Source organism: Rhinopithecus roxellana, chromosome 4 (genome assembly GCF_007565055.1).
Source record: "Rhinopithecus roxellana isolate Shanxi Qingling chromosome 4, ASM756505v1, whole genome shotgun sequence".
Classification (NCBI taxonomy): domain Eukaryota; kingdom Metazoa; phylum Chordata; class Mammalia; order Primates; family Cercopithecidae; genus Rhinopithecus; species Rhinopithecus roxellana.
In genome coordinates, this window is record NC_044552.1 from 172,555,914 (window position 1) to 172,583,398 (window position 27,485).

At 35.7% G+C, this 27,485-nt stretch overlaps 1 protein-coding gene and 1 non-coding gene across 3 annotated transcripts in view; both read left to right on the plus strand.

Moving 5' to 3' along the window:
• Nucleotides 1-27,485, plus strand: part of RNF217 (ring finger protein 217) — a 139,972-nt gene that overhangs the window by 98,319 nt on the left and 14,168 nt on the right. For both annotated transcript variants that reach the window (XM_010359020.2, XM_030928942.1), the window contains 2 exons: nucleotides 7,032-7,196; nucleotides 25,640-25,841. In XM_010359020.2, coding sequence (XP_010357322.2) covers nucleotides 7,032-7,196; nucleotides 25,640-25,841 — 367 coding nt within the window. The remainder of the gene's footprint in view (nucleotides 1-7,031; nucleotides 7,197-25,639; nucleotides 25,842-27,485) is intronic.
• LOC115897068 lies at nucleotides 17,687-17,793 on the plus strand. The gene has a single exon (XR_004057015.1). It is a non-coding gene; the product is annotated as a U6 spliceosomal RNA (small nuclear RNA).

The window sequence follows — 27,485 nt, forward strand, 5'->3', positions numbered from 1 at the left end:
TTTTCCCATATGGAGAATTTCTTTCCATTGCCACCCTTTCTTTCCAAAGCCACAATCTGGCTTTAGGATTTGATGTTATAAGGGAGCAAACAGTGCTTCACTGAAAGTATTTGAAGCCATGCATCAAGACTCATTTTCCCCTCTCTATAACATGCTGTACCTCTCCACAGCTCATCTTCAAGAAAAGCATCTTCAGTTTTTAAAACATTTTTATAACTAATAACTACAAGATTTCACAGTTATTTACCATTTTGGTTCATTTCTTTAGGACATACCCGAATCTGACAGCCATGATTTTTACATGTTTCCTATGCAGAGTTTCTGGACCATGGTATATTTTGGGGGACATGCCAGGATTATAGGAACTTACTGGCTCTGTTTATTGTACACTTAGCAAGGATCAAAGTTGAGCTAGCTGAAGTGACATCTCTGTTCAAGCTACGTTAGAACACTTGCTGTTTCCCCAGTGCATCATGTGCTCTTGGGCCTCTGTGTGGTGGCTCAGGATGGACCCTCTACCCAAAGTGTTACCTCAACACTTGTCTCGGTAACATTCTACTCATTGTTGAAGGTCACATTCTCTCTGAACGCTTATGTTCCAGCCTTCACTGAAGCCCGTTTCCTTGGTACCCACTTGTCCTAGCTTCTATTCTAGCAGTTACTATATGCCTTTATAGCTCTTTTGGTTTATATCTGTCAGAACCCAGTAAGTTCCTTAAGGACAAGTATTTTCATTTCTTTCTGCATGCAATCAACATAGGCAGTTCCTGCTACTTGAAAGTGCCCAATAAATATTTGTTGAACGGGAAAATGAATTGATAAATGTGTTTCATTATTGAGAATCTGAACCTGAGGTTCTAGTAAAGCAAATCCTTTTTGGAAAACTGAATTAGCTCTTACATTTGCAATGCCACTTTACACATGGATGTTGTCTAATATTTTGAATTTGATAAGTAAATATTTTGTGATTTATTTGAAATAATGATGTGTATAGGGATGTCTAGAATTTAGGCAGGAAAATAACAATCTGGGGTTTTCTTTGGTTTTAGACACTGTTTTTATTTTGTGGGTTGTTTCCTTACTTGACTTGATGAACTATCAGGAGAAAATGCCATTTTCCTAGGGCAGCTGAGTCGGTGTACTTTCATCTCAGTATAGCACAGATTTCTGGTAAAACTAAGGGTATTCAAAAGTCAAAAATCTAATGTAAAGTTCTTTTATCTTTTGTGGATTCTGGAGAAACCTAATCAAGATTCTTAGCTCTGATAACTTGATTCTTGAAGCACCTGAAGCCCTGCTTGCCTCTTTTAGAAGAGTTTGTGCATTGATCATAGTGTTCAGTAAAAGTTCATTAGGATAATGTGTTTAGTAAACATCATCTGATAATATAGGAATTAGTAATACCATCTCAGCCACTAGTCATAAATTAGATATGTTGGTTTTTCTTTGAATTCATTTAATGTTAACTGATACGTGGTACCTAAACGGTGTGCAAAATCATTCATTTTACATGAGACAAAGCCTTTGACAAACACAGTTCACTGAGGAGTGAACTTGTGGGCTGTTGGAGAGATTAGACATCTACATCCCTAATGGAAGTTCCATAAGAAAGGTACTGAATCTGGTTGCAAGGAATAGGGAAGACAACTTGAAGAAAGGAGCATTTGATCAAGATAAGATTTTAGTAGATATAATTCACTGGACTCTTCCAGTTACCAGAAGCAGAAATGTGCTGCTTCTTGGTCTACCTCAATTAGTGAGGTTTACCATAAGGCTCCATGGGGAGTAGGAAGGGCAGAAAAATATTCTCTGCAGCTGTCCAAGCAGGCCTCATAGAGAATCAGACACAAGTTCTGGTAGTGTGAGAGCACGTCTGTCATCTCACCAAAAGTCAATGTCTGTGTCCTTCTCCAGTGATCTGCATTGTAGTCACTTAGCTCTTCTCTGTCTTTGCCTCCATGAAGGCATCCTTTGTATCTCCGTGACACTCCTCAAGAGAGAAAAATCTATCTTGGCTAATCTCCATTCAACAATGAACACCCCCGCTACACAAAGCTCATGCCACCACTTAGGCAGCTTGCCAACTAGTGGATACGTGTTTTTGGCTTAGGGACTCATTCCTGGTCCAATAAATTGTGGTCTGGGTGATGGAGTCACATGATATAAAGCAGAGCCTCTCAAACTTTAGGATGCATACGAATCACCTTCGGACCTTGTGAAAATGAGCACTTTTGGCTCTAAGGTCTAAGGATTCATGAATTCACCAAGCTCTCAGGTGATGCTGATGTTTCTGGCCCTGCAACCACACTTTGAGCCACAAAGACAGGGCATGATGACTTCTGTGTGACTGTAATTACTAAGAAGGCAGGCACTCCATGTGGTGGGTCTGTGGTTGTGAGATAGCATTTCATGTGGAAGAATAACTGTAAATAAAAGAGTGGAGGAAGATGCAGTGTTGATGTCTATATGTGTTTACATAAGGCCAGTTTTGAATGTGACTAAGTTCAAAATGAATGAGGCATCTTCAGAACAAAAAATCTGGGACAATTTCACATGTAGTCTTTTAATACCCAAGTTGTTGGAGTTGGCTATTAGTCCTTTTATGATTTTAATCCCAAGCAAATAGTGATTTTGATGTCTTCAGTGAGAGATAGCAATCCAGTATGAATTTAACTTACTCATATTCACTTGAGAGCCTGCCCCATAACTCTGGTCACAGTTTCCCACTAAGTCTGTGCTGTTGGTGAGGATTTGCAATAGGAGGATCTGCAGTAGGACTTGGTTGTTTATTATGAGCCAGAGTCCCAGGGTGGAAACAACGCGACAGATTCTTTATTATTCTGGTGCCTTAGGAGAATCATGCATTGCTGTAATTGTCTTCATTAGAGATTCACAAATGTGATAGTTCAGCACTTAGTCACAAAGATCTTTGAGCCATTCAATGTCTGACATTTATAGAGCGAATCCCAGTTTCAAAGCATCTTTACATTCATTCTAATATTTCATAAATATAATCTAAGACTGGTTAAAAACTAGAGAGATCTTTTCAAAAAGTTTATTTAATGATGCTAAAATCTAGTGAATCAGAATTATGAATAACGTCCAGTAGAAAATAACTAAATTAACTATTCAGGTCTTCTGACTTAATGGTAGATGCCTAAGGAAAACATTTTCTTCTTACTTTCCTCATTTCATTCATTACATTCAAAAGGAAGGCTCCATGTGATATTTACATCTAGTCTTCATTGCTCAATGACAAATGGAAGTAAAGATTTTATATTGTTTTCTTAGCTGAATCTCATCTACTTCAACTTGTTTTCTTTAAAAAATGATTTATTTTAATTGTAATGATCAGAAAGGAAAAAAAGTTATTTTAAATAACTAAATAGTAACATCCTTTTTTCTTTTTTAGTTTTTTTAGTTAAACCAAGTAGTGTCTCAATTTATACAGAGTAGATCTTGAAAAGAATTTTCAAAGTTCACCTTATCTTGGTAATCATGTGGAATTCTGACTTATTAAATAGTTTAATGATATGACCATCTTTGACTACTACATTTTCAAGTTGCCAATTGTCAAAGAAAAAATGCTGTTTGGTATAAGAAGTATAGTGAACATACAATCATGTCATCTGCAAACAGGGACAATTTGACTTCTTCTTTTCCTAACTGGATACCCTTGATTTCTTTCTCTTGCCTGATTGCCCTAGCCAGAACTTCCAACACTATGTTGAATAGGAGTGGTGAGAGAGGGCATCCCTGTCTTGTGCCAGTTTTCAAAGGGAATTTTTCCAGTTTTTGCCCATTCAGAATGATATTAGCTGTGGGTTTGTCATAAATAGCTCTTATCATTTTGAGGTACGTTCCATCAATACCGAATTTATTGAGCGTTTTTAGCATGAAGGGCTGTTGAATTTTGTCAAAAGCCTTTTCTGCATCTATTGAGATAATCATGTGGTTCTTGTCTTTGGTTCTGTTTATATGCTGGATTACGTTTATTGATTTGCGAATGTTGAACCAGCCTTGCATCCCAGGGATGAAGCCCACTTGATCATGGTGGATAAGCTTTTTGATGTGCTGCTGAATCCAGTTTGCCAGTATTTTATTGAGAATTTTTGCATCGATGTTCATCAGGGATATTGGTCTAAAATTCTCTTTTTTTGTTGTGTCTCTGCCTGGCTTTGGTATCAGGATGATGTTGGCCTCATAAAATGAGTTAGGGAGGATTCCCTCTTTTTCTATTGATTGGAATAGTTTCAGAAGGAATGGAACCAGCTCCTCCTTGTACCTCTGGTAGAATTCAGCTGTGAATCCATCTGGTCCTGGACTTTTTTTGGTGGGTAGGCTATTAATTGTTGCCTCAATTTCATAGCCTGCTATTGGTCTATTCAGGGATTCAACTTCTTCCTGGTTTAGTCTTGGGAGAGTGTAAGTGTCCAGGAAATTATCCATTTCTTCTAGATTTTCTAGTTGATTTGCGTAGAGGCGTTTATAGTATTCTCTGATGGTTGTTTGTATTTCTGTGGGGTCGGTGGTGATATCCCCTTTATCATTCTTTATTGTGTCTATTTGATTCCTCTCTCTTTTCTTCTTTATTAGTCTTGCTAGCAGTCTGTCAATTTTGTTGATCTTTTCAAAAAACCAACTCCTGGATTCATTGATTTTTTGGAGGGTTTTTTGTGTCTCTATCTCCTTCAGTTCTGCTCTGATCTTAGTTATTTCTTGCCTTCTGCTAGCTTTTGAATGTGTTTGCTCTTGCCTCTCTAGTTCTTTTAATTGTGATGTTAGAGTGTCAATTTTAGATCTTTCCTGCTTTCTCTTGTGGGCATTTAGTGCTATAAATTTCCCTCTACACACTGCTTTAAATGTGTCCCAGAGATTCTGGTCTGTTGTATCTTTGTTCTCATTGGTTTCATGGATGCAGCTGGAAGCCATCATTCTTAGCAAACTATCACAAGAACAGAAAACCAAACACCGCATGTTCTCACTCATAGGTGGGAACTGAACAATGAGATCACTTGGACGCGGGAAGGGGAACATCACACACTGGGGCCTATCATGGGGAGGGGGGAGGAGGGAGGGATTGCATTGGGGAGTTATACATGATATAAATGATGAATTGATGGGTGCTGACGAGTTGGTGGGTGCAGCACACCAACATGGCATAAGTATACATATGTAACAAACCTGCACGTTATGCACATGTACCCTAGAACTTAAAGTATAATAAAAAAAAAAAAAAAAAAAGAAGTATAGTGAACAGTATGCTAAATGTGGAGCCAGACAAACTTACGTTTAAATTCCTTCTTAACACATATTTTCTCTGTTACCTTCAGCAAGTTATTTAATCCTATCTGAGTCTCATTTTCATCATCTGTAAACTGATGATGTTCATATCTACCTTCCAGCATTATTTTGAGGATGAAAATAAGTAATGCATGTAACATATTAAGCATAGATATTACCATTGAACAGAATTTTAATAAATAAATAAACATGAAAATCTTTTAAGCCTTATGACAGAATGCCATTTTTATATAAAGTTAATAACAGAAGTACTTTTACTTAATATTTTCACAGGAGGAGCATTATCCATTCTTGACATAAGTGAAAATTACAGTGCTTTGAGTTGTTAACAGAAGAGCTGTGATTGTAATTGCCACTTCAAAAATCTATATAGTAGATCCTCCATTGTCAGAAAAGTTGTTTTCTAAAAAATTAAGTGACAATATTGTGTATAGTTTACCAAAGGAAATTCTAACCTTTAAAATGTAGTCAGCAAATTCACACGTGCTGCAGTGACGTGACATAGAGGAGCAAAGAGAGTGGTCAGTTATAAATATAATTCATAATGAGACAATTTGTTAATCCATTGTAATCACATGAGGCTCTGTAAGTCAGGCTATACTCATATGCTTTTAGAGAGTTAGGAGTGGAAATAATGTGTATGAATGGAATATTCCACCATCATTCAAAATAAAGGAAGTCAGGTAAAATATCTTCCATGTCAAGCAGAAGACATAGTCTTACTAAACTTACACATGCACTGTCATATACCCTTCCACATAGTGAAATATGAAGGCCCGTTTCTGATGGTTTTCTAAGTACAGGCCACAGGGCCGCTATATTGGTATATTTCTACTAATAGAATGCTTTGCATTATTTTTATAATTAGCCTCCCTTACATTGGTAGCACACCAGGAGTATCCATTATTTTAGATGCTGCTTCATAGCAAATGCTGTTCTAGTAGTTTGTTACTGTATTTTTGTTGTTGTTGTTGTTTTGAGACAGAGTCTCACTGTCGCCCAGGCTGGAGTGCAGTGGCACGATCTCGGCTCAACTGCAACCTCCACCTCCTGGGTTCAAGAGATTCTCATGTCTCATGTCATCCTCCTGAGTAGCTGGGATTACAAACATGCACCAACATGCCCACCTAATTTTTGTATTTTTAGTAGAGATGGGGTTTCACCATGTTGGCCAGGCTGGTCTGTAACTCCTGACCTCAAGTGATCCACCTGCCTCAGCCTCTCAAAGTGTGCTAGGATTACAGGCATAAGCCACTGCACCCAGACTGCTACTGTGTTTTTTATTTGATGAAACATCTGTGGGACTTTTAAAAAATAAAATGAAATAAGCCATTCTTAAGAAGACAATGGAAATGGCTAGGTAATTCGTTCAAGGGAAAGGTGAATTAAAGGGCAGCCTGAGTGTGTGGATTTGGGGCCTTGTGAGCCTTCAGGTTCAATCTGGGAGATTGCACTTAAAATCTGGGAGATTTTCCTAAAGCTAAATTGGTTTGCAGAATCAAATGTTTAACTCCAGGACAGCCTACAAATAGCCAAGTCATCCTCGCCAAAGGAATTCTTTCCCCTAGTAACAGAGTATTCATATCTTAGTGTAGTTTTGGTCTTATAGAGGGGGAGGCATTTTAAATTATAAACTTTTAGCTAATTTCCCCAGGCATCACCTTCTTATCCTTTTAGACACTTTCAGTATGTCCACTAGTAATAAATATGATTTTTTTCTTACACAGATCCAGTGCCCTACCTGCCAATTCGTCTGGTGTTTTAAGTGCCACTCTCCTTGGCATGAAGGCGTTAACTGCAAGGAGTACAAAAAAGGAGATAAATTGTTGCGTCACTGGGCCAGCGAAATTGAGCATGGGCAGAGGAATGCCCAGAAGTGTCCAAAGTGCAAGGTGAGATAACTTTTAGGAGGAAAAGAAAAAACATGTACATCTGGATATGACTGAACAATATTTACAATATTGAAGCAAATTATAACTGTCTTAATGCAGGTATGTAGAAAAAGAGTATTTGCTTTTTTATTTTAAAAAAGTAATTATATAATTAAACTGAAAATTTTTATAGGTAAACAATGTATATTCTTATTATTTGCATTACTCTTCAAAATTTAAGGAGGCCACATATACATATTGACTTAAGATACTGGAGTCCTTATATTACATTTAAAAATGAGGATGTACTTTATAGGAAAAATATAGCATAAAAGTGATATAAAAGTATTATTTCTAGTCTGCCACATGTACTATAATTACTTCTCAATTATATAGGCTTTGAATCCTTGCAATCTTGCTTTTCTTTCCTTGGTGACATTGCTGATCACTTAAAAATTACATTAAATTGAACTGATTGTTTTGCTTTTTTGCAAATCTGGTGAAATAAAAGCTCATAGCTAAAATCAGGACTTAGGGATTTTATGAATCCCACTTTTCATCTTTCTTTTGATAATCATGCAAGTAATCAAGACTTAGCTGGCAATTTGAGCTCAGACCTAGATGTGTTGAAAGTTAGCCAAGTCAACAGCGAGGGAAGACTCTCCTATGGGGAGGTCAGCCAGTAAATTCAACCAGAAAACTTTGGATTTGATAGTTATAGTATAGGGATCTGTTGAAGTTTGAAAGTTTTAAAAAATCTTACTTTAGAAAATCATATGTTCGTGTACACTTTGCCATATGTGGTTTCTACCATTTGCCAAATTTATTTTTGGAAAGAATCTCTAAATTGGCCTAATTATCTTTTAAGCACAATTCTGCAATTACTTCTTGGAGACTTATCACCAGTTAAATGAAACTTGATTGCCAGAAAATGTTTAAAATTCAATAATTATGAATACAATTAGAAGTAAAAGTATATTCTAAGCCTATAAATGAGCATAATAATAATAAATGTACAGATTTACTATACCAAATTCACATGCTAGTTTACAAATATAGTAAGGAAAAAGTATTGTATGAAATAACGTGTTGCATTTTTAGCAACTGAAAGAAATTTTTGAAATCGTTTAGATGACCTGGCTTTCTAATAGGAGTGATGTCTAAAGATATTTGGCCTAAAGTTTTCTTTGTTTTCCTGGTAGAAGGCAAATTCATCCACAGTCACCCATTTTGTTTTAGGGCTACTTCAGATGACTGCATCAGTTGGCTCAGTGCTCTTATTTTTCATTCCATTACAGAACAACTAGAAAGTGAGGCCTTTCCCCCCTTTCTCTTTCTTTTTTAGTTTATTCAAAGCTACCGCTCAGTTTCAAACAAAACAAAGACCAGTAGGGACTTAGAGTACTGTTAAGTTATTCTACTTAACAGTTATTCGTAAGTACACTTTATATGCTTTGGAAAGCTGTAAAAACAATTACAAGTTAGCCTGGTTCTACAGCTGAATTTGGAATGAACTCCACTACAGCATTATACATTGGGGAAATTCTGAATAAACTGATGTAACACAAAATATATACATTTATTACTGTAATCTGTTAACCCAACCTTAAATGGACTATAATGTAAAGAAAGAAAAAGAAGCCAACCATGGGGAATTTACTGAATACTCTAACAACTTCCCACAGTTGTAACAAATGTAGATAAACTGTTAAGAGAAAGCATAAATGTTGGTTCCCTTTTGAAGTAGTAGCTAAAAGGTCAGGGCTTTAAAAGGGATTACCTTTTAAATAGCTGAAAGGAAAAGAACCATGGAATCAGTTGACATTCCATTGTAGCAGAGAGCCTACTTTCTGGTGGGATTTGGATTCTACAAAGTTTCTGTCTAAGTCGTATTTTATGATTTATTTGGAGTATAAATGGTTTCATTTTTCTTTCTCTTTTAAGCATGATTTTAAAATTTTACCTTTTTTGTTGGACCTTAAAATTATGTTTTGTCCCATGAAACATTTCTATTGTTATAACAGAAACCTGTGAGGAGGTATTACTCAGTGAATTGATTTTTGTTTTATACTGTAAGGCTTTCTTTTCATAAATATATCTTTTACCATTTTTAAATATAAAGTAGGAAGATGATAGGAATTTGTGAAAAAGAAATGAAGAATTTTTCACATAATGCCTCCAGGTAAACAGTTATCACATATTTTCATATAAATGCTTTCAATCATGATAACCAAATGTATTTACAATTTTGTTGTGAAAGTATATATATTTGTACGCTACTATAGGTATATGTTTTAAATTAGTTCATAATTTTAGTAAATATTTTTATTTATTTATTTTGAGACAGAGTCTCGCTCTGTCCCCCAGTCTGGAGTACAATGGCACTATCTCGGCTCATTGTAACCTCCACCTCCCAAGCTCAAGCAATTCTCATGCCTCAGCCTCCCAAGTAGCTGGGATTACAGGCATGAGCCACCGTGCCTGAGTAATTTTTGTTTTTTGAGTAGAGACAGGGTTTCACCATTGTGGCCAGGTTGGTCTCAAACTCCTGACCTCAAGTGGTCCACCCGCCTCAGCCTCCCAAAGTGCTGGGATTACACGTAGGAGCCACCACGCCCAACCATATTTTGATTTTCAGATGATTTGTTTATCAAGGTGATATAACATCAGATAGAAATTTGGAAAAGAGAGGGAAAATATTCACCCAGAATTCTGCTGCTCCAGTATACTCACTCCTAACATCTTATTGTGTGCCCTTGGTCTTTCACCCTATTTAAATGGCTTTTTAAAAAGCTTTAGTTGTGGTGTTCAAATAATTTAATATCATTAGTATTTCCACCTAACATTGCAAACATTTCTCATATTACTAAATAGTTTTCAAAACATATATTTCATTAACCATGAACTGTATAACACTTGCTTAAATATTCCTCCACTATTGGATACCAAGGCTTGCTTGGTTTGTTCTGGGAATTAAAAAAAAAAAAATTGTGTATTATAAATAATGTGTGGATGATATTCATCTAGAATTTTTTTCCCATATTTTATACCTTTGAAAGCATATATTTATAAAAGTAGAATGATTGGGTTAAAGAATATCCAAGTTTTTAGTATTTAGCACATATTGGCAATTTGCTTTCTAAAAGGAATGAATCAATTTATAATTCCACCTAGAAAGTTTGAGAACCTGTTTCAGTATGAGCATTTGTTGGCATTTTAAGTATTTTTAAAAATATTAATTTAATAATTTTAAAATATTTTTTCTTATATTTTATATTTTCCTGTTTGCTTGTAAGCTGAATATAAATTCATGCATTTTTGAGTTTGTAATGCTCCCTTTTAAATTTTTCTGTTCATACCCTTTGCCCATTTATGTGGGTGCATATTTTGATTTTCAGATGATTTGTTTATCAAGGTGATATAACATCAGATAGAAATTTGGTGCATATTTTTATTATCAAATTATATGAGCTCTTTATTTAGATATTCAAATTCCACTTCTGGCATTATTTTCTTCACATTTTCCCTATTTTCTATTTCTTCCTTTTTGAGTGGTAGGTTTTTCTTTCTTTTTTTTTTTTTTACTTAATTGATTTGCGTATGTATTGTTTAATGTTTTTTATTTTTGTTTGACCAAATTATTCTCTTTCTTTGTGGTCAAATACACAAGCACATATATGATATGAACACATATTTTTATATATTTACTTATCTTTGTATATCTTTTGTAAATATGTTGCTTGTAAGTTTAAAAAGTCATTTATTCAGAAGTTTGATTAAAAGTTCAATTTTCTTCCTGTCTTTTAACTATCTGATTTTTTAATATTTTAACTCTTTAATCCAACCATAATTTATTTTAGTGTTTATTATGCATTGGGTACCTGAAGTAATATTTTTCCAAATTGAAACCATCTAACCTAATTGTGTTTATGGGATGACTTTCCCCTTATCAAATGATTTGTAATTTATCTCTAAATTATATCTTAAATTATAATACATGATAGTCTCTTTTCTTGCTGCTAATTTTTAAAGAAAATTCTGTACTTAACACTGGTGAGTTTTAAATGATTATGCCTTTGTTAAATTTGCTAATCTAGGCAAGGTTTGATAATCTATTAATTCATTATTTTAATTAGTATTCTAAACAAAACAAAATTTTATCTTATTTATTTATAAACATTACTTCTCTCTTAGTGAGCTTTTACCTTTTTATCAAATGGATAGACCAATTTAATACATGATATAGTATTATGAAGAGATTTGACTTGTGCTTAGAAATCAAAATGTTTATTTATAATTGTATTATGGCAGATAATACAGATGAACATTGAAAGTTTTTTCTTCATAATCAAGATACTTACTTACAAGTATGATTTTTATAGTAAGATAAAAATATACAAACATATCTAGAATGTATTTATAGAATATTTTTATGAAAACATAACACCACCACATTAAGATCAATTTTACTTAGCCTTTTTTATTTGAATCTCGTTGTTCTTTCTTTGATTTTTTTGTTTGTTTGTTTTTTTGAGACAGAGTCTCACTCTTCTCACCCAGGATGGAGTGCAGTGGTGCTGTCGCGGTTCACTGCAACCTTCACCTCCCGGGCTCAAGAGATTCTCCTGCGTCAGTCTCACGAGTAGTTGGGATTACAGGTGCCCACCACCACACCCGGCTAATTTTTGTATTTTTAGTAGAGACAAGGTTTCACCACGTTGACCAGGCTGATCTGGAACTCCTGATCTCAGGTGATCCGCCCACCTCAGCCTCCCACAGTGCTGGATTACAAGCATGAGCCACAGCCTCATTGCTTCTTAATGCAAAGTATTGTTCAGTCACTTATGAAACACCATTTTTTATCTTAACAATGAGTTTTCTACTTAATGTAAATTCTTAGCCTACGGAAAATATGTGCTAATTTTGAAATGCCTTCTTTAGTTATCTTAGTTATCACAAAAATAAATCTAGTTTGTAGACTTAGTCATTACAAAACCAAATCTAGTTCATAATTGTTTTAATATTAAATTTAAAGCAAGTAGGCAATCTAAATTTTGTTGCAGGTATTAGAGTATTTGTTCAATGTCATGCAAAAATTCATTTTAGACTGTTTTATACCACAGATTAGATACTAAAGTCTGAGTTAAGAAGAAAAGTTTCTAAGTCAAAAATTAAAAGTGAGATGCATGCTAAAAACAGGATTATACATTATAAAAGCAAATAAACAGTTAAGAAGCACGGGCACACATATATACACTAAATTGCAATTTATTTTATTCTAGGGTCAACATATTCATGATTTCTAGATGACAGGAAGTTACTTTTCTGTCTTTAAAAGAAATATCAAATGTGAATAGTCATTTCTGTATTCTGATATGCCATCTCTATACAAAGTACCTTTGTCTGGTGTGCTTTGTTTGTGGTGTTAACACAGTAATAATAACACTAACATGTACTGACATTTATTGCATGTCAGTCTCCTTTGTAGTTACTGTAAATATATTGTCTCATCCAAACTTCAGATGTGATACTAAGATTCTGATTTTCAGTGTACCATTCAGCTCATCACTATTAAGTGATTTGATAAAACTTTAAGGTTTTGCACAATAATTGTAGCATAACAGGCTTGGTAGTATGTAAGTTACATTTGTTGTCTCAATTCTCAAAAGAAAGTTGTAAACAAGAGGTAATTACCACCATTTCAAGATGCAGAGCCAGTTTCAGAGACTTTAAGTAATGACCAAAAAAGCAAGCAAAAAAAAGTGAATTGTATTTAATCATAATTTATGATGAATGTGGAATTACAGGGATTTACTTGTCATGATATTTCCCTTTAGATATTTTGTTCTCTTAAATCCTATAACAGAATGCTTTGGGCAAGAATGTATTGACTCAAAGAAAATGGATAATTTTCCCCTGTTCACGTAAGGTCAACACAAAAGCCATTTTTGTGGTCTCTTAGATCTGTGGCTATGTAACTTGTAGTTGCTGAAATAAGAATGTGAAGTATTAATGTTGTATCTTATAGGTATCCTGCAGTTCCTTAGTACTTCATGTATCACTGCAAAAGCACATTCAGAGGCTGATGACTACTTTCAAATAGTGCCCACTCAGGATAAAATAGCTTTCCCTGAATTACTGATAAACCATTTTTAACTCTCAGATTGCTTGAAATCACTAACTCTGGAGCAAGGGTTATCATTGGCACTGTTTTTATGGTATGCCAAGCTCTAGACCTTAGTTGTTAGAAGCATGATTGTTTGATGGCACATACTTTCTAGGATATTAACTGCATTGTATCCAATCCCTGTTTTTATGACAAATAATGTTAGTACTTGCTTACTGAGATTAAATATAATGTGACTACTTATAATATTTTATTTTAAAAATCAATATGTTGTCTTAGTTATAAAATAGAAATAAGTGAAAATATTATAATGAAATAATGCATATTTTAACATGTAAATACTCAGATACCATGACAGTTTATGGTACCCAAAAATGAAGAAATAAAAGAAGAAATGAAGAAATAATGAAGCAGTCAAATTTGTGCATGCATTTAGATTTAAGAAACCTTGAAGTGAAATTTGAATGTTATCAATACCTATCCTTTATATTTAATATTTTAAAATGAGGACAAAATAAATATGTGTGTATTTATTATTTATATATATATTGCATGTCATTTATACTTGTATGTATATACATACATGTATTTATGTGTGTGTATGTATGTGTGTGTGAGTGTGTATATATATATATATATAGGTAGGGTACTAGAAAATGTAGTGTACATTAAAACCATGCAAACATGTTTTGGGCTTATATAAAGTAGAATTAGGTTCTAAATATAACCAGTCTCATCAATTTACACAGTAGTTATATAACTGAAAAATTCATTGTATATTAAAACCATGCAAATGTTATTTTGTGTTTATATGTAAAATAGAGTTTGGTTTTATCTCAAGATATTTCAAACAGAATTTTACCAATATGAATGTCGATGCATTTAAAAATTACACGAGAAAAGCTTAATTCTGTATTGTGCAGGATATGCTAAGCATTGCACGACATCCATAAATGCCAGCCTCACCATCTTTGTGACAACTAGACGTGCCAACAACAACAACTAAATTCTGAAGCGTCTCCTGGGGCATGAGAGCACCTGTTGAGGGCTCTGTTATAGATGATGAGGGCTTCTGCAAAGGATGAATTCCAGTGATCTATGTAGACAGGAAGTTGAGTAAAAAAAGGCTGTCCATTTTTCATGTGGGGGCTGATGGAGACATTTCTGCTAAAGGATCTAAAGCTTTCTTATGTAATTCATTAGTTTCCATTTTCATTTCCTTTCAGGTTTTAAGAGTTGCTTTCTCTTTCTACAGCAAACTACCCATAGAATTAAAAACAGAGCACACATTTTGCTGTTGGCTCAGTCGGTAGGCAGATCATAAAGTTTTGGGGAACTGTGAGAAAAGCTATACATCCAAATAGCTACTCACCATCTTCAACTGGATCTAATAGACTTCTCCAATACAGTGTGTTCTCTTCTCTGCAATACGGTTCTTCTCTTAGCTTCTCCGTCTCAGTAAATGGCCACTTCAGTCTTCTAGCTGCTCAGGCCAAGAACTTTAGGTTATCCCAGACTCTGCTTCTTTTATTTCCCATGTCCCATGAGTCATTATGTTTTGTAGATTGTGCCACTAAAATGTATTTAGAATGTGACCACATCTCAGCACCCCCACTATCATTAACCTGGGGCAAGCCATCATCACCTTTCTCCCTCCAGGATTTGTATGATAACCTCCTAACTGGTTTCTCATTCTTCACTACTTTCTTAACCTAGCAGCTGGAATGATGCTGTTAAACATAACGCAGATTACATCACTGCTCAAAATTGTCTGTGGTTCCTATCTCACACAGAGCAAAGTTAGTCCTATGACGACCATAGAACCCGTCATCCTCTGGACATGTCCCCATTCTGTGACTCCTCTAGCCTTATCTTTCCTTCCTTCACCCTCCTACTGTCAAATTTCATTGCTGGCTGTGCTTCAAAACAGCAGGTATTCTCCCTTGTCAGGGTCTCAGACTTGCCTTGTCCCTCTGTCTGGAATGTTCTTGCCACAGATGTGTGCATGGCCAGCTCTCTCACTTCTTACATGTTTTTGAGGAAAATTCAGCTTCTCAGTAAAACTTCCCTTGGTCACCTTATCTATAATTTCAAGCCACCCTCCCCTACCTCAGTAGGTACTATCGCCTCCCATATGCCTTATTTTTTCTCCATAGTATTATATTACTTATCACTACATAAAATAATGAACATATTTTGCAGCCATGAGAGCAGATATTTGATCTATTTTATTCTCTGAGTTACCTCTAGTATTTAGAGCTGCTACCAGGCTTTGGATAGCACTAAATAATAGATAATGGCTGGATAAATAAATGAATATACGTTTTCATTCTACCTTATAAGGACTTTTAATGAGAATTTGTTGTGTGTACTGTAGGATGTGGTTCTTTTTCTCGTGGAACTTGCAGAAGGGGAGACATAGACTGACAGTGATAAACACTATTGCACTTAAGGGGAATGTTGCAGGGAGTATTATAAGAGGGTTCATGGCGAAAGGACTTAACACCATCTTGAGGAATCCGAGGGAGCTCGGTTGTGGAGGATTGTTGGATGGATTATGACATGTTGAAAGGTATCCCGAAGAGGGAGATTACAATTAAAACTGCAAAGGCACAGAGCCAGGAAGTGTTTGATGTCTATGGGAGCCATAGGCACTTTGTGGTTAACTTAGTGTATGGTTTGTGGAAGGAAGTGGTGACAGGTGGGGCTGGAGAAGCTAACAAGAGCTGGGACTTTGCAAACAACATTAAGATAGTTGGGTTGTATCCTCCAGACTATAGGGGCCATTGAAAAATAAAAGCAGGAGAATAATGGTATCAGATTTATATTTTAGGTTGGCTGCTTGTTTATTTTATGGTGGTAGCTGTAGACGTGTAAAAGGAAATAATGACAATATGAACTAGGCTAGTTGTCAAAGGGCTGGAGGAGAAAAGAATTAGATAAATATTGTGGGGCTAAAACTATCTGACCTTCATGGAAAGTTGAATGTGGGAAGTAAAAACAGGATAACCACCGAATATTTAGTATGGGTATCTAAATGGATGGTGATACCATAAACTAAAATAAAATAATGGAGACAGAGTTAGATTTATTTATTTTCTGTTGCAGTGGTGAATCATGAAATGATGATGAGTTTGGTTTTGTTCACTTGACTTTGAAATGGCTGTAAGGGATACAGGTGTATCTGACTAGCAAACAGTTGCTATGTGAGTTAGAAGCTCAGGAGCCAGGTCAGTAGAAATAAAGATCCACCTTTGTTGGAATAAAGTTGAAACCACTTGAATGTGGAAGTGATCACCCAAGGAGCAAATGCAGTGTGGTGAGTCATGGATGGAATTAAGGGCTTGGTGAAGGAACAGGAACTTCCGAGAGGAGAGGAGAAACTGGAGAAAAGATGTCACTGAAGCAAGAGTACATCAAAGGTCAGGAAGGAGGTACTGAGCGACTGATTAAATGACACAGAGCTACAATAAGATAAAAATTTAAAACATGTTCACTATATTTGACAGATAGGGGATCATGTACAATATTCATGTGTTTTTTTAAAAAAGTATTTATCAAGAACATGTTGTGTGTTGGTACTGTGCAAGGCCCTTTAATGAGGTAATGAAAAAGAAGTACATGATCTGGGCCTCTGTAGATTTTATAGAATGGGAGAGTAGAGAGTCTGAATGGAGGGATACAGATAATTAAAGAGTTTTAAAATGTAGAGTGAGGAATGCTGCAACAGGGCTAGTGCAGGGTGCTTCTCAGTTAGTAGATACAATGCCATAAATATGTTGTATTTAGAATTCTCTCCCTACCTTTAAGTCCCCTTAACTGGTGAACTGCTACTTGTCCTTCATTTCTTAGATCAAATGTCATTTTATTAGAGAAACCTCCTTTGACCCTTACACCAGATCAAGCTCGTCTATTGAGTACTGTCTTCATACTTTCTACTTTTCCTTCACAGCATTTGGCATAGTTTATGAATATATGTTTGTTAGTACAATCAATTACTATCTGTCTACACCTATAAGCTCCTTAAAGGCAGGAGCCCTGTCAGATTTTATCAATGAACAAAGTATTTGTTGAATGAATAAATGAATAAAAGACAGCTAGATGTTTCAGCAACATGGGATTGCAGTCAGCTTAGGTGGAATTGACATGCAAGTAAGAACAGTGAGTATTCTTTGGAAAAATGTGTTAAATATGAAAAGGTGAGGGTAATCATTGGGGAGAGGGTCAGGTGGAATTAAAGGAAGGATTTGATAGGATGGGATGTATAATCACAGAGAGGAGAGGGGAAGATGAAGCTGAAGGAGGGGAAAACTGGCATCTGAAGATTTCTGAGAACATGGGGCAGTGGGATCAAGGGAAGTAGTGTGGTAAAGAAGAAGGAAGAGTGCTCGCTTCGGCAGCACATATACTAAAATTGGAACGATACAGAGAAGATTAGCATGGCCCCTGCGCAAGGATGACACGCAAATTCGTGAAGCGTTCCATATTTTTAAAAACCGCTTTAAAGTTCATATGGAACCAAAAAAGAGCCCGCATTGCCAAGACAATCCTAAGTCAAAAGGACAAAGCTGGAGGCGTCACACTACCTGACTTCAAACTATACTACAAGGCTACAGTAACCAAAACAGCATGGTACTGGTACCAAAACAGAGATATAGACCAATGGAACAGAACAGAGTCCTCAGAAATAATACCACACATCTACAGCCATCTGATCTTTGACAAACCTGAGAGAAACAAGAAATGGGGAAAGGATTCCCTATTTAATAAATGGTGCTGGGAAAATTGGCTAGCCATAAGTAGAAAGCTGAAACTGGTTCCTTTCCTTACCCCTTATACGAAGATTAATTCAAGATGGATTAGAGACTTAAATGTTAGACCTAATACCATAAAAACCCTAGAAGAAAATCTAGGTAGTACCATTCAGGACATAGGCATGGGCAAGGACTTCATGTCTAAAACACCAAAAGCAACAGCAGCAAAAGCCAAAATTGACAAATGGGATCTAATTAAACTAAAGAGCTTTTGCACAGCAAAAGAAACTACCATCAGAGTGAACAGGCAACCTACAGAATGGGAGAAAATTTTTGCAACCTACTTATCTGACAAAGGGCTAATATCCAGAATCTACAAAGAACTCAAACAAATATACAAGAAAAAAGCAAACAACCCCATCAAAAAGTGGGCAAAGGATATGAACAGACATTTCTCAAAAGAAGACATTCATACAGCCAACAGACACATGAAAAAATGCTCATCATCACTCGCCATCAGAGAAATGCAAATCAAAACCACAATGAGATACCATCTCACACCAGTTAGAATGGCAATCATTAAGAAGTCAGGAAACAACAGTTGTTGGAGAGGATGTGGAGAAATAGGAACACTTTTACACTGTTGGTGGGATTGTAAACTAGTTCAACCATTATGGAAAACAGTGTGGCGATTCCTCAAGGATCTAGAACTAGATGTACCATATGACCCAGCCATCCCACTACTGGGTATATACCCAAAGGATTATACATTATTCTACTACAAAGACACATGCACACGTATGTTTATTGCGGCACTATTCACAATAGCAAAGACTTGGAATCAACCCAAATGTCCATCTGTGACAGACTGGATTAAGAAAATGTGGCACATATACACCATGGAATACTATGCAGCCATAAAAAAGGATGAGTTTGCGTCCTTTGTAGGGACATGGATGCAGCTGGAAACCATCATTCTTAGCAAACTATCACAAGAACAGAAAACCAAACACCGCATGTTCTCACTCATAGGTGGGAACTGAACAATAAGATCACTTGGACTCGGGAAGGGGATCATCACACACTGGGGCCTATCATGGGGAGGGGGGAGGAGGGAGGGATTGCATTGGGGAGTTATACATGATATAAATGATGAATTGATGGGTGCTGACGAGTTGGTGGGTGCAGCACACCAACATGGCATAAGTATACATATGTAACAAAACTGCACGTTATGCACATGTACCCTAGAACTTAAAGTATAATAAAAAAAAATAATAAAAAATAAAAAATAATAAAAAAATAAAAAAAAAGAAGAAGGAAGAAAACTAGGCTCATGTATTGTATGGCTCTACCCTGAGGAATGAGATTTGGACAGTATACTGCACTTTAATGAATTCTTGTCATTATAAATTAGTAAGACATAACTTGAAATATATGAAATTTTCTATAACAAAAAAACCTCAGTACATTGGAGACAAAATGCTATCAGAATGTTGGCCTTAAAAAGCTAACATTATAGCAGGAGACACCAAATAATATTGAAATCAGCATCTTATTTATTTTTGCAACATAGTCCCCTGTGATAGAAGCAACTGCTTCTTGCTCATTTGGAGTTTTACATCTGATAATTACCTCTAAATAGTAGTCTTTTCACCTAGTCCTTGAAATTGTCTGTTGACTCCCTGACATGGCAGTGGAGGATTCATTTTACTTACTTGAATTTAGCTGCATTCATATTGCTGCAAAGGATGTGATTTCATTCTTTTTTATGGCTCAGTAGTATTCCATGGCCTATCTATACCACATTTTCTTTATCCGATCCACTGTTGATGGGCACCTAGGTTGATTCAGTTTGTTTGCTATTGTGAATAGTGCTGCAATGAACATGCAAGTACATCTTTTTCATAAATGATTTTCTTTTGGGTATATACCCAGTGATCGGACTCGTGGGTCCAACTGTAGTTCTAAGTTCTTTGAGAAATCTCCAAACTGCTTTCCACAGTGACTAAACTAATCCCCATTCCCAGCAATAGTGTATAAGCATTCCCTTTTCTCTGCAGCCTCACCAGCATCTGTTTTTTGACTTTTTAATAATACCCATTCTGACTGGTGTGAAATTTCAGGGGATTTTTTTATTTCAATAGTTTTTGGGGTACAGTTGGTTTTTGGTTACATGGGTAAATTCTTCAGTGGTGATTTCTGAGATTGTAGTGCACCCATTATCCGAGTAGTGTACACTGTACCCAGTACGTAGTCTTTTATCCCTCATCCCTTTCCCACTCTTACCCGCTACTCCAAGTCCCCAAACTTCATGAGATCATCTTTATACCTTTGCATCCCCATAACTTAGCTCCCACTTATCATTGAGACCATACGATATTTGGTTTTCCATTTCTGAGTTACTTCACTTAAAGTAATGGTCTCCAGCTCCATCCAAGTTTCTGCAAAAGACATTATTTCATTTCTGTTATGCTCCTTAGCAGTATTCCATAGTGTCTGTATAGCATGTTTTCTTTATCCACTCATTGGTTGATGGGTACTTAGGTTGGTTCCACGTCTTTGCAGCTGTGAATTGTGCTGCTATAAACATGTGCATGCACGTGTATTTTTCATATAATGACTTCTGTTCTTTTGAATAGATACTCAGCAGTGGGATTGCTGGATCAAATGGTAGTTTTACTATTAGTTCTTCAAGGAATCTGTTTTCCATAGTGATCGTACTAACTTGCAGTTCCACAAACATAAAAGTGTTTTCTTTTCACCACATTCACGCCAACATCTATTGTTTTTTGACTTTTTAATTATGGCCATTCTTGTAGGATTAAGGTGGTATCTCGTTGTGTTTTTAATTTGCATTTCCCTGATAATTAGTGATGCTAGCATTTTTTCATATGTTTGTTGACTGTTGGTATATCTTCTTTTGAGAAATGTCTGTTCATGTCCTTTGTCCACTTTTTTATGGGATTTGTTTGAGTTTCAGGAAATTTTTTTAAAGCTTTCCTTGTAACTTTTGTTTCTAATTAATTCTTCCAGGTATCAAAAGTCATTGCAGGAAATACATATATAAAAATACTTTAAAAAATAAATTAGAAGTTAGGATTTTATCTAGAGTAAAATATTTGTTGGGAGCAGTAATACTTAACAGTCAATTTAGTTATCAAATGCTGCTTAAACAATAAAGTAAGCCTTCATTTCTTGGTGAAACTGGAAACAAATACAGATGTATACTGACTTAGTCATAAAACATTGTAGGTTTAGCAGTTCATTTATTGTTATTCTTCTACCTTATGATTAGGTAGAACCTTGTTTGAAAATAAAAGGCCACGTTCCAGTTCTATTTTTTAGATACTTTGTGGGCATTTTATTGAACTAAATGTAAACCACTTGAGGAGGACAGGTACTGTTTTCTTCATGCGGATGGTTCCCAAGTTAGGATGGTCTGACATGGTTTTGACTTTTCTTATCATTTTTCAACTTTTCCGTGATGTGAAAGTAACATGCATTTGGTAGAAACAATACTTTGAATTTTGAATTTTGATCTTTTCCCAGGTTCACAGTAAGCGGGGCAGTGGCAGCGAGCTGCAGCTGGCAGTCACGCACGCCATCACGAGGGTGAACAACTGATACCCATAGTGGACTGGGTTGCCAGCATTTTTTGGATGTTATGTTTTGTGTTTTCACATCCCATGTCTACAAATTGCCCGTTTTCAACCAATGATATTTTCAGCTTGGAGCATCTGCCAGTATGTGTATATATAGATTAATCTCTTATTACAGGTTTTAATCTATCCTCTGAAGAATATCCTAGGGACAAAAATGGCTCCTTGTGTCATTTCCATCTACAACAATGTAGACTTAATATCAAACTCTTAAAAGGGAATATCTAGCTCATTCTGAACATTTCATCTTATCACCTTAAGTATAGAAAGATATAAGTAATGCTTAGTGCCTAAATATTCAGTTCCTTAAATGTCAGTCATCCTTATTTGTTATAGATAGAAGAAACTATGAGTACTAACAAATCAAATGTCATTCATGGTTTATGAGTGGTCAGTTTTATCTAATGGATTGGGATTACCTAGTCTTTCTCCATCTTTTAAGTAAAAAGAGAATTTTGGTACTAAATTTTAGCTACTTGAGCAGTTAGTTTATTTTTTAGCAGAGCTAAACTGATGAATATTTTGGGAGCTATAATAAAAATAAAAACAACTTCATTGAGAACAAAATGAACTTTCTGTAAATATAATTTAAACCTATGTTTTAAGACTTTATGTTTTAGAAACAAAGCTGACACTGTTACAAAGTGAGACTGATAAAGGTGTACTTGCGGAATTCATTAGCATAAGAAATGTATTATCCCCTGGTAGTATGAGTTCAGAATTACAGCTTGCTTAGCAAATGTGAAAAATAATGTCTCCTGTTGCAGATTAACTTGCATTTTGTTTATTTCTCTGTTAGTGTCAAATAATAAAATATTCATATATAATCAAGATATATTCATAATATTAAAGGCAGCACTGTGTACTTGACAGTTGGTAAATGATGAAACAATTTTTTCCATGATTATGTGTATAAAATACTCAAATTAATCTATAGAGCCATATAATCCCAAAATGTACAAGGATACTATAGAGCTTAAAATCTTACCACTTCCTGTACAGAAATATTATTTGATCAACAGTATTTTAGTTGCCTGCTGTGTTTGGAATATAATAATGCTAATAAGGAAAGACTGTTAAAAGAGAAAGGCTAGAAATTGCAATCTTAATTATTTAAATGAAATAATAAATAGGCCACATAAAGATTTTAGAACCCAAGGAAGCAATATGACAAACAGATATAAAATTACACTGAAAATTATATGTGAAATATGAGGCAAAACTTATTAGAACAAGTTTTTCTGTCAGGAAAAGTGATGCCATTTGAAGGAAGAATGGCATAGAATGGCAAAAACAAGAAGACACAGCTATACCTTGTGGAGGGAGAGCTGACATGTTTGTCTGACTGGCAAATAATATGATGATATTCTGGTGTTACCTTTTAAGTTCATAGTAAGAGACTACTTAGCATAATAGAGAAATAGACATGAATTCAAAATCCTTTCTCACAAAGATTATCGCTCAGGCAGATTACTTTTCTGAGCTCTGGTTATGAAAAAGAATGCCAATCTCATGGTGCCGTTGTAAGGCTTCAGAGTGCTAATCTGTATACAATGCTTGGCACATAATAGGCTCTAAGCAAAAATCAGTGATCTTTCCTTGGTAGATCACCCATGACACTGCTATCAGTGTCAAATCAGGAAATTTGTTAAGTCGTGTTAACTCCACTTTAAGACCAAACACAATACGTAGTCAAAAAGTTGAGTGTACGATGCTTCAGGTTTTCAGCAGTTGTCTTCAAACATGTCCTGGTGCTCATGTGATTTAAATAAGGATCAGAAATGATTCAGAGATCCTGTAGGGCTGTTGGCCTGTGGTATTCCTAATGCCATTTACTGTGCTAAATGGATGTGGCTACAGTAACCATTGATAAACATGAACAACGGAGGGTAAGTGCTAGTCCATAGGGACTGACTTACAGAAAGCTAAAGGGCTTAAGCTTCAAAGACCTTCACCTGCACAGGCCCCTTCTTAGGCTTTGTATCTAACTGATATTTGTAAGTTGCATTATTTTGCTTAAAGAAGGCTTCTCAAATTAAACAATCTACAGGCCTCGCAAAACCTGGATCCACTGCTACTGGTCTGTCACGTAAAAGGAAAAAAAATCGCCATAACTAAAAAAGGATAAGGCAACCCATAGCAAGAAACGTGATTTTGCTTTTCTTGCCCAAATCATGATTTGTTGGTAACCCTTGACCCTAGGTGCTTATATGCCCTTGACCGCACGCTTGCCTATCTAGGAAAGCACTCTCTGGTCCAGCGTCAGCCTAAGAATTGCCCATATGAAGCAGTAAGAAAAGGGACTGCCTGGCAATCCAGGAACTTGCAGCTAAAATACCCAGGTATTTGATTTCTGGCATTTTAAGTGGGTAAATGGGAATGCGTAGATGGGAAACAACTTATATTGACCTGACTCCCTATGGTCCAAAACGAGTTTGGCGCTGTGCATGGGTTATCACATTTTACACTGCTTGGTAGGGAATATTTTCTAACTTGACGCTTGGGAGAGGTAAAGTAACTTCTTTTTAAACAACTAGTGGAGCTAGAATTCAAACACAGGGCTTTGTGAAGTCAAAGCTCGTGTTCTTTCCAACCTCCCTGTAAGGCTGAAGCTTACCTGCCAGGTGTCAGCCAGCCACTGGAAAGGAATAAACATTTCATCTCCCAGTTCACCTAACAACTTTGAATATATAAAGTCCTGCCAGCCAATTGGCAAACTTTTTTTCCTTGGTCGCTTCATTTCCCCATGTATGAAGCACCCGTCTGTAATATGCTGTGTTCCACTTAATTATTACTTCTTCAGAATGGTCACAGTCACCAAGAAACTTCCAGTTAGGTAGGTAGGTAGACAGAAGATAGATAGATAGATAGATAGATAGATAGATAGATAGATAGATAGATAGATAGATAGATACATACATACATACATACATACATAGATAGATGCATAGATACATAGATAGATAGATACATAGATAGATAGATACATAGATAGATAGATACATAGATAGAGACATAGATAGATACATAGATAGAGGTGGGAGGAAGGGGGAGAGAGAGGTGTTACCATAACGGCCATTACTAGTTTACAAGCAGCCTCGTGAGTTCTTTTGAAATTGATATTGTTCCTTTAAATTGCAGTTTTATATTTTAGTTATTTAGTCCCTAAAACTGAAATACTGCACATAATTTGGAGTTAGGAACTTCAAACAATTTTTATTCCTAAAAGCTGTACGACAAGGTTTCATTTTAAAGTAAAGAAAAATTTTCATCTCTCAACCTTTTCATTTCTCCTTTCTCAGAGCTCTTCTCTTTTTCCCGGATGATTTTAGCCCACCTCCATAATCACTGACCAGTTTTTTTTAATGTAGTTATAACTACACTACTTCAGAAATTCAAATAAATACACTGTATTAGGGGAAGGAAAGGATAATTTTTAAGGAAATATGCAAAGTTGTGGCCTGTGGCCAAGGCTTGACTGACAAGAGTCAAACAACTACCGAAGGATTTGAAACACTTGTTAATTGTAAAATTCCCAATTGCATTAAAATATTCACTGACACTCTAGTCCCGAAACAACACAATGAATAGAAGCTTACACTAATCAAAATGGTATCGAGAGTGTTTTAAATAAAATTTGTAAGCAAAGAACTCACATATGAATGAGTAAAGATGTGACTTGAATGGAGCAAGTACCTACTGCAAGTGCAATCTTGTCCATCCTGCGGGCCCCTTGCTGCCCAGGACAGCTTTGAATGCGGCCCAACACAAATTTGTAAACTTTCTTAAAACATTACGAGATTTTTTTTGCAATTTATTTTAGCTCATCAGCTATGGTAAGTGTTGTTTCATAAAATTTGTGATTTTACTTTTTAAAAACTTGACTAACTTTCCTTCTCTTTCCCTCTCTTGCTGATACAGATCCACATCCAGCGAACTGAAGGATGTGACCATATGACCTGCTCACAATGTAACACTAATTTTTGTTACCGATGTGGTGAGAGATACCGCCAGCTCCGATTTTTTGGAGACCACACATCAAACCTCAGTATATTTGGATGCAAATATCGCTACCTCCCAGAGAGACCTCATTTAAGGAGATTAGTGCGAGGGTCAGTCTGTGGTGAGTGTCTGATGTGCTTATGGGTATCTTCCCTGGGAATTAAGTAGTGAAAATAGAACTTGGAAATATGCAGCCATGGTAATTCAGAGCACCTGCCATGTGCCCAGTATTTGCAGGATGATATTCTCTAACCCTTTAAGATTAAAATTATAAACTTAAATTTTGTTACCAGGACACTACTTATATGAGCAAGTAGATTTTGTTTGAAAAAGCAATTTAGTCATCACACATAGAAATCTGAAATTGTTTGCCTCTTAAATTTCTGAAACCCTGTTGTAAGCCACTTAACAAGAGGGGCTGTGTCATGTATATTTTTGTAATGGACAATATCCAGCAGCAGGTCAATATCCTCCACTCATTCATGGAGGACATGCAATACAGTACAGCATGGAGCCTAGTCTAAGAAGGCTGGGGAAAGAAATCTACCTTTTAGAGCCCTGTAATAGAGTTCCATTATATCTATATAATTGGTGAGTTGTATGTATTTTCCATTGTTTTAATTATTAATAGGTAACAGTTAATATAATAATATCAAATGCCCTCAGTGCATACAAACCCAAGTTTAATTATCCAAGTGAATTATCCAAGTGAAAATGGTTTTGTGGATTGACCCCCTCTTCCTCAACAACACATACTATAGTGCCTCATACACAACCCCTTCCCACACTGGCACACAAATACGCAAACAGAAACACAGACACCTGCCCATAGACAAATCACCCTGGCCAAATGCCACTGCCTTTGGGTAATACAAGGTTCTTTGATGGAATATTTCTTCTTCTACTCCTCTGGAATGTGTTCCATTCCCTGCTGCTCTGGAATGTAACCATGTGAGATTTCTTCCCCTTTTTCATCATGTGGATGTCTGTTAGAATTCCTTTTCTGGCAGTGTTTCTCATGTATAGGCAACACTTTTTATCATCTTCCACATTTCCATTTTCCTTCTACTTTTGCCTAGTTACTTAATGAGAATCTTTATACCTCTCCTTAGCCTTTGGTCACTTCGTAACTGTTGTGAACCATTTTCCTCCTTAGAAGCATATGATACCTGATCAGAACGAAGCTGATGTTAGTAATAGATTTCTATCAGGTAAAAGATAGAACGTATACCAGCAAATGCACTTTCACATATGGAAACCAGTGCCGTCATTTTCTAAAATCTATGTGATTTCTATGAAAATATTCTTCCTGAGGTTAATGGAACATAATTTTCCACAGCCAATAACATTCAATAGTCAAGACTGCTTTTAATGATTTTCCAGTGTGTGCCACTTCTTAATTTGCAAATATGGTGGATGTTATCATTACATAACCAATATATATGTATTAAACTTATGTATTTAAACAGAGGGATTATGTATTTAAACAATATATATGTATTTAAACAGAGGGATAACTAGGGAATCTAACCTTAACCTCTAATACTGTGAGAAAATCAATTGCAAATTAAGTTTTGAGATAGAATCTATTTGCAAATCTGTATATGCAGAGAGCAACATGAAAACACAAAATCACTGTATTTTCTGCATTGCTATTTTATATTCTACTTCAGTGCCACCTCTAATTTTGTCATGGCAGCATGTTTCCTTCCATTCTTTATTTTAAATAGAGAAGACATTTATTTGGCTCATGGTTCTGGAGGAT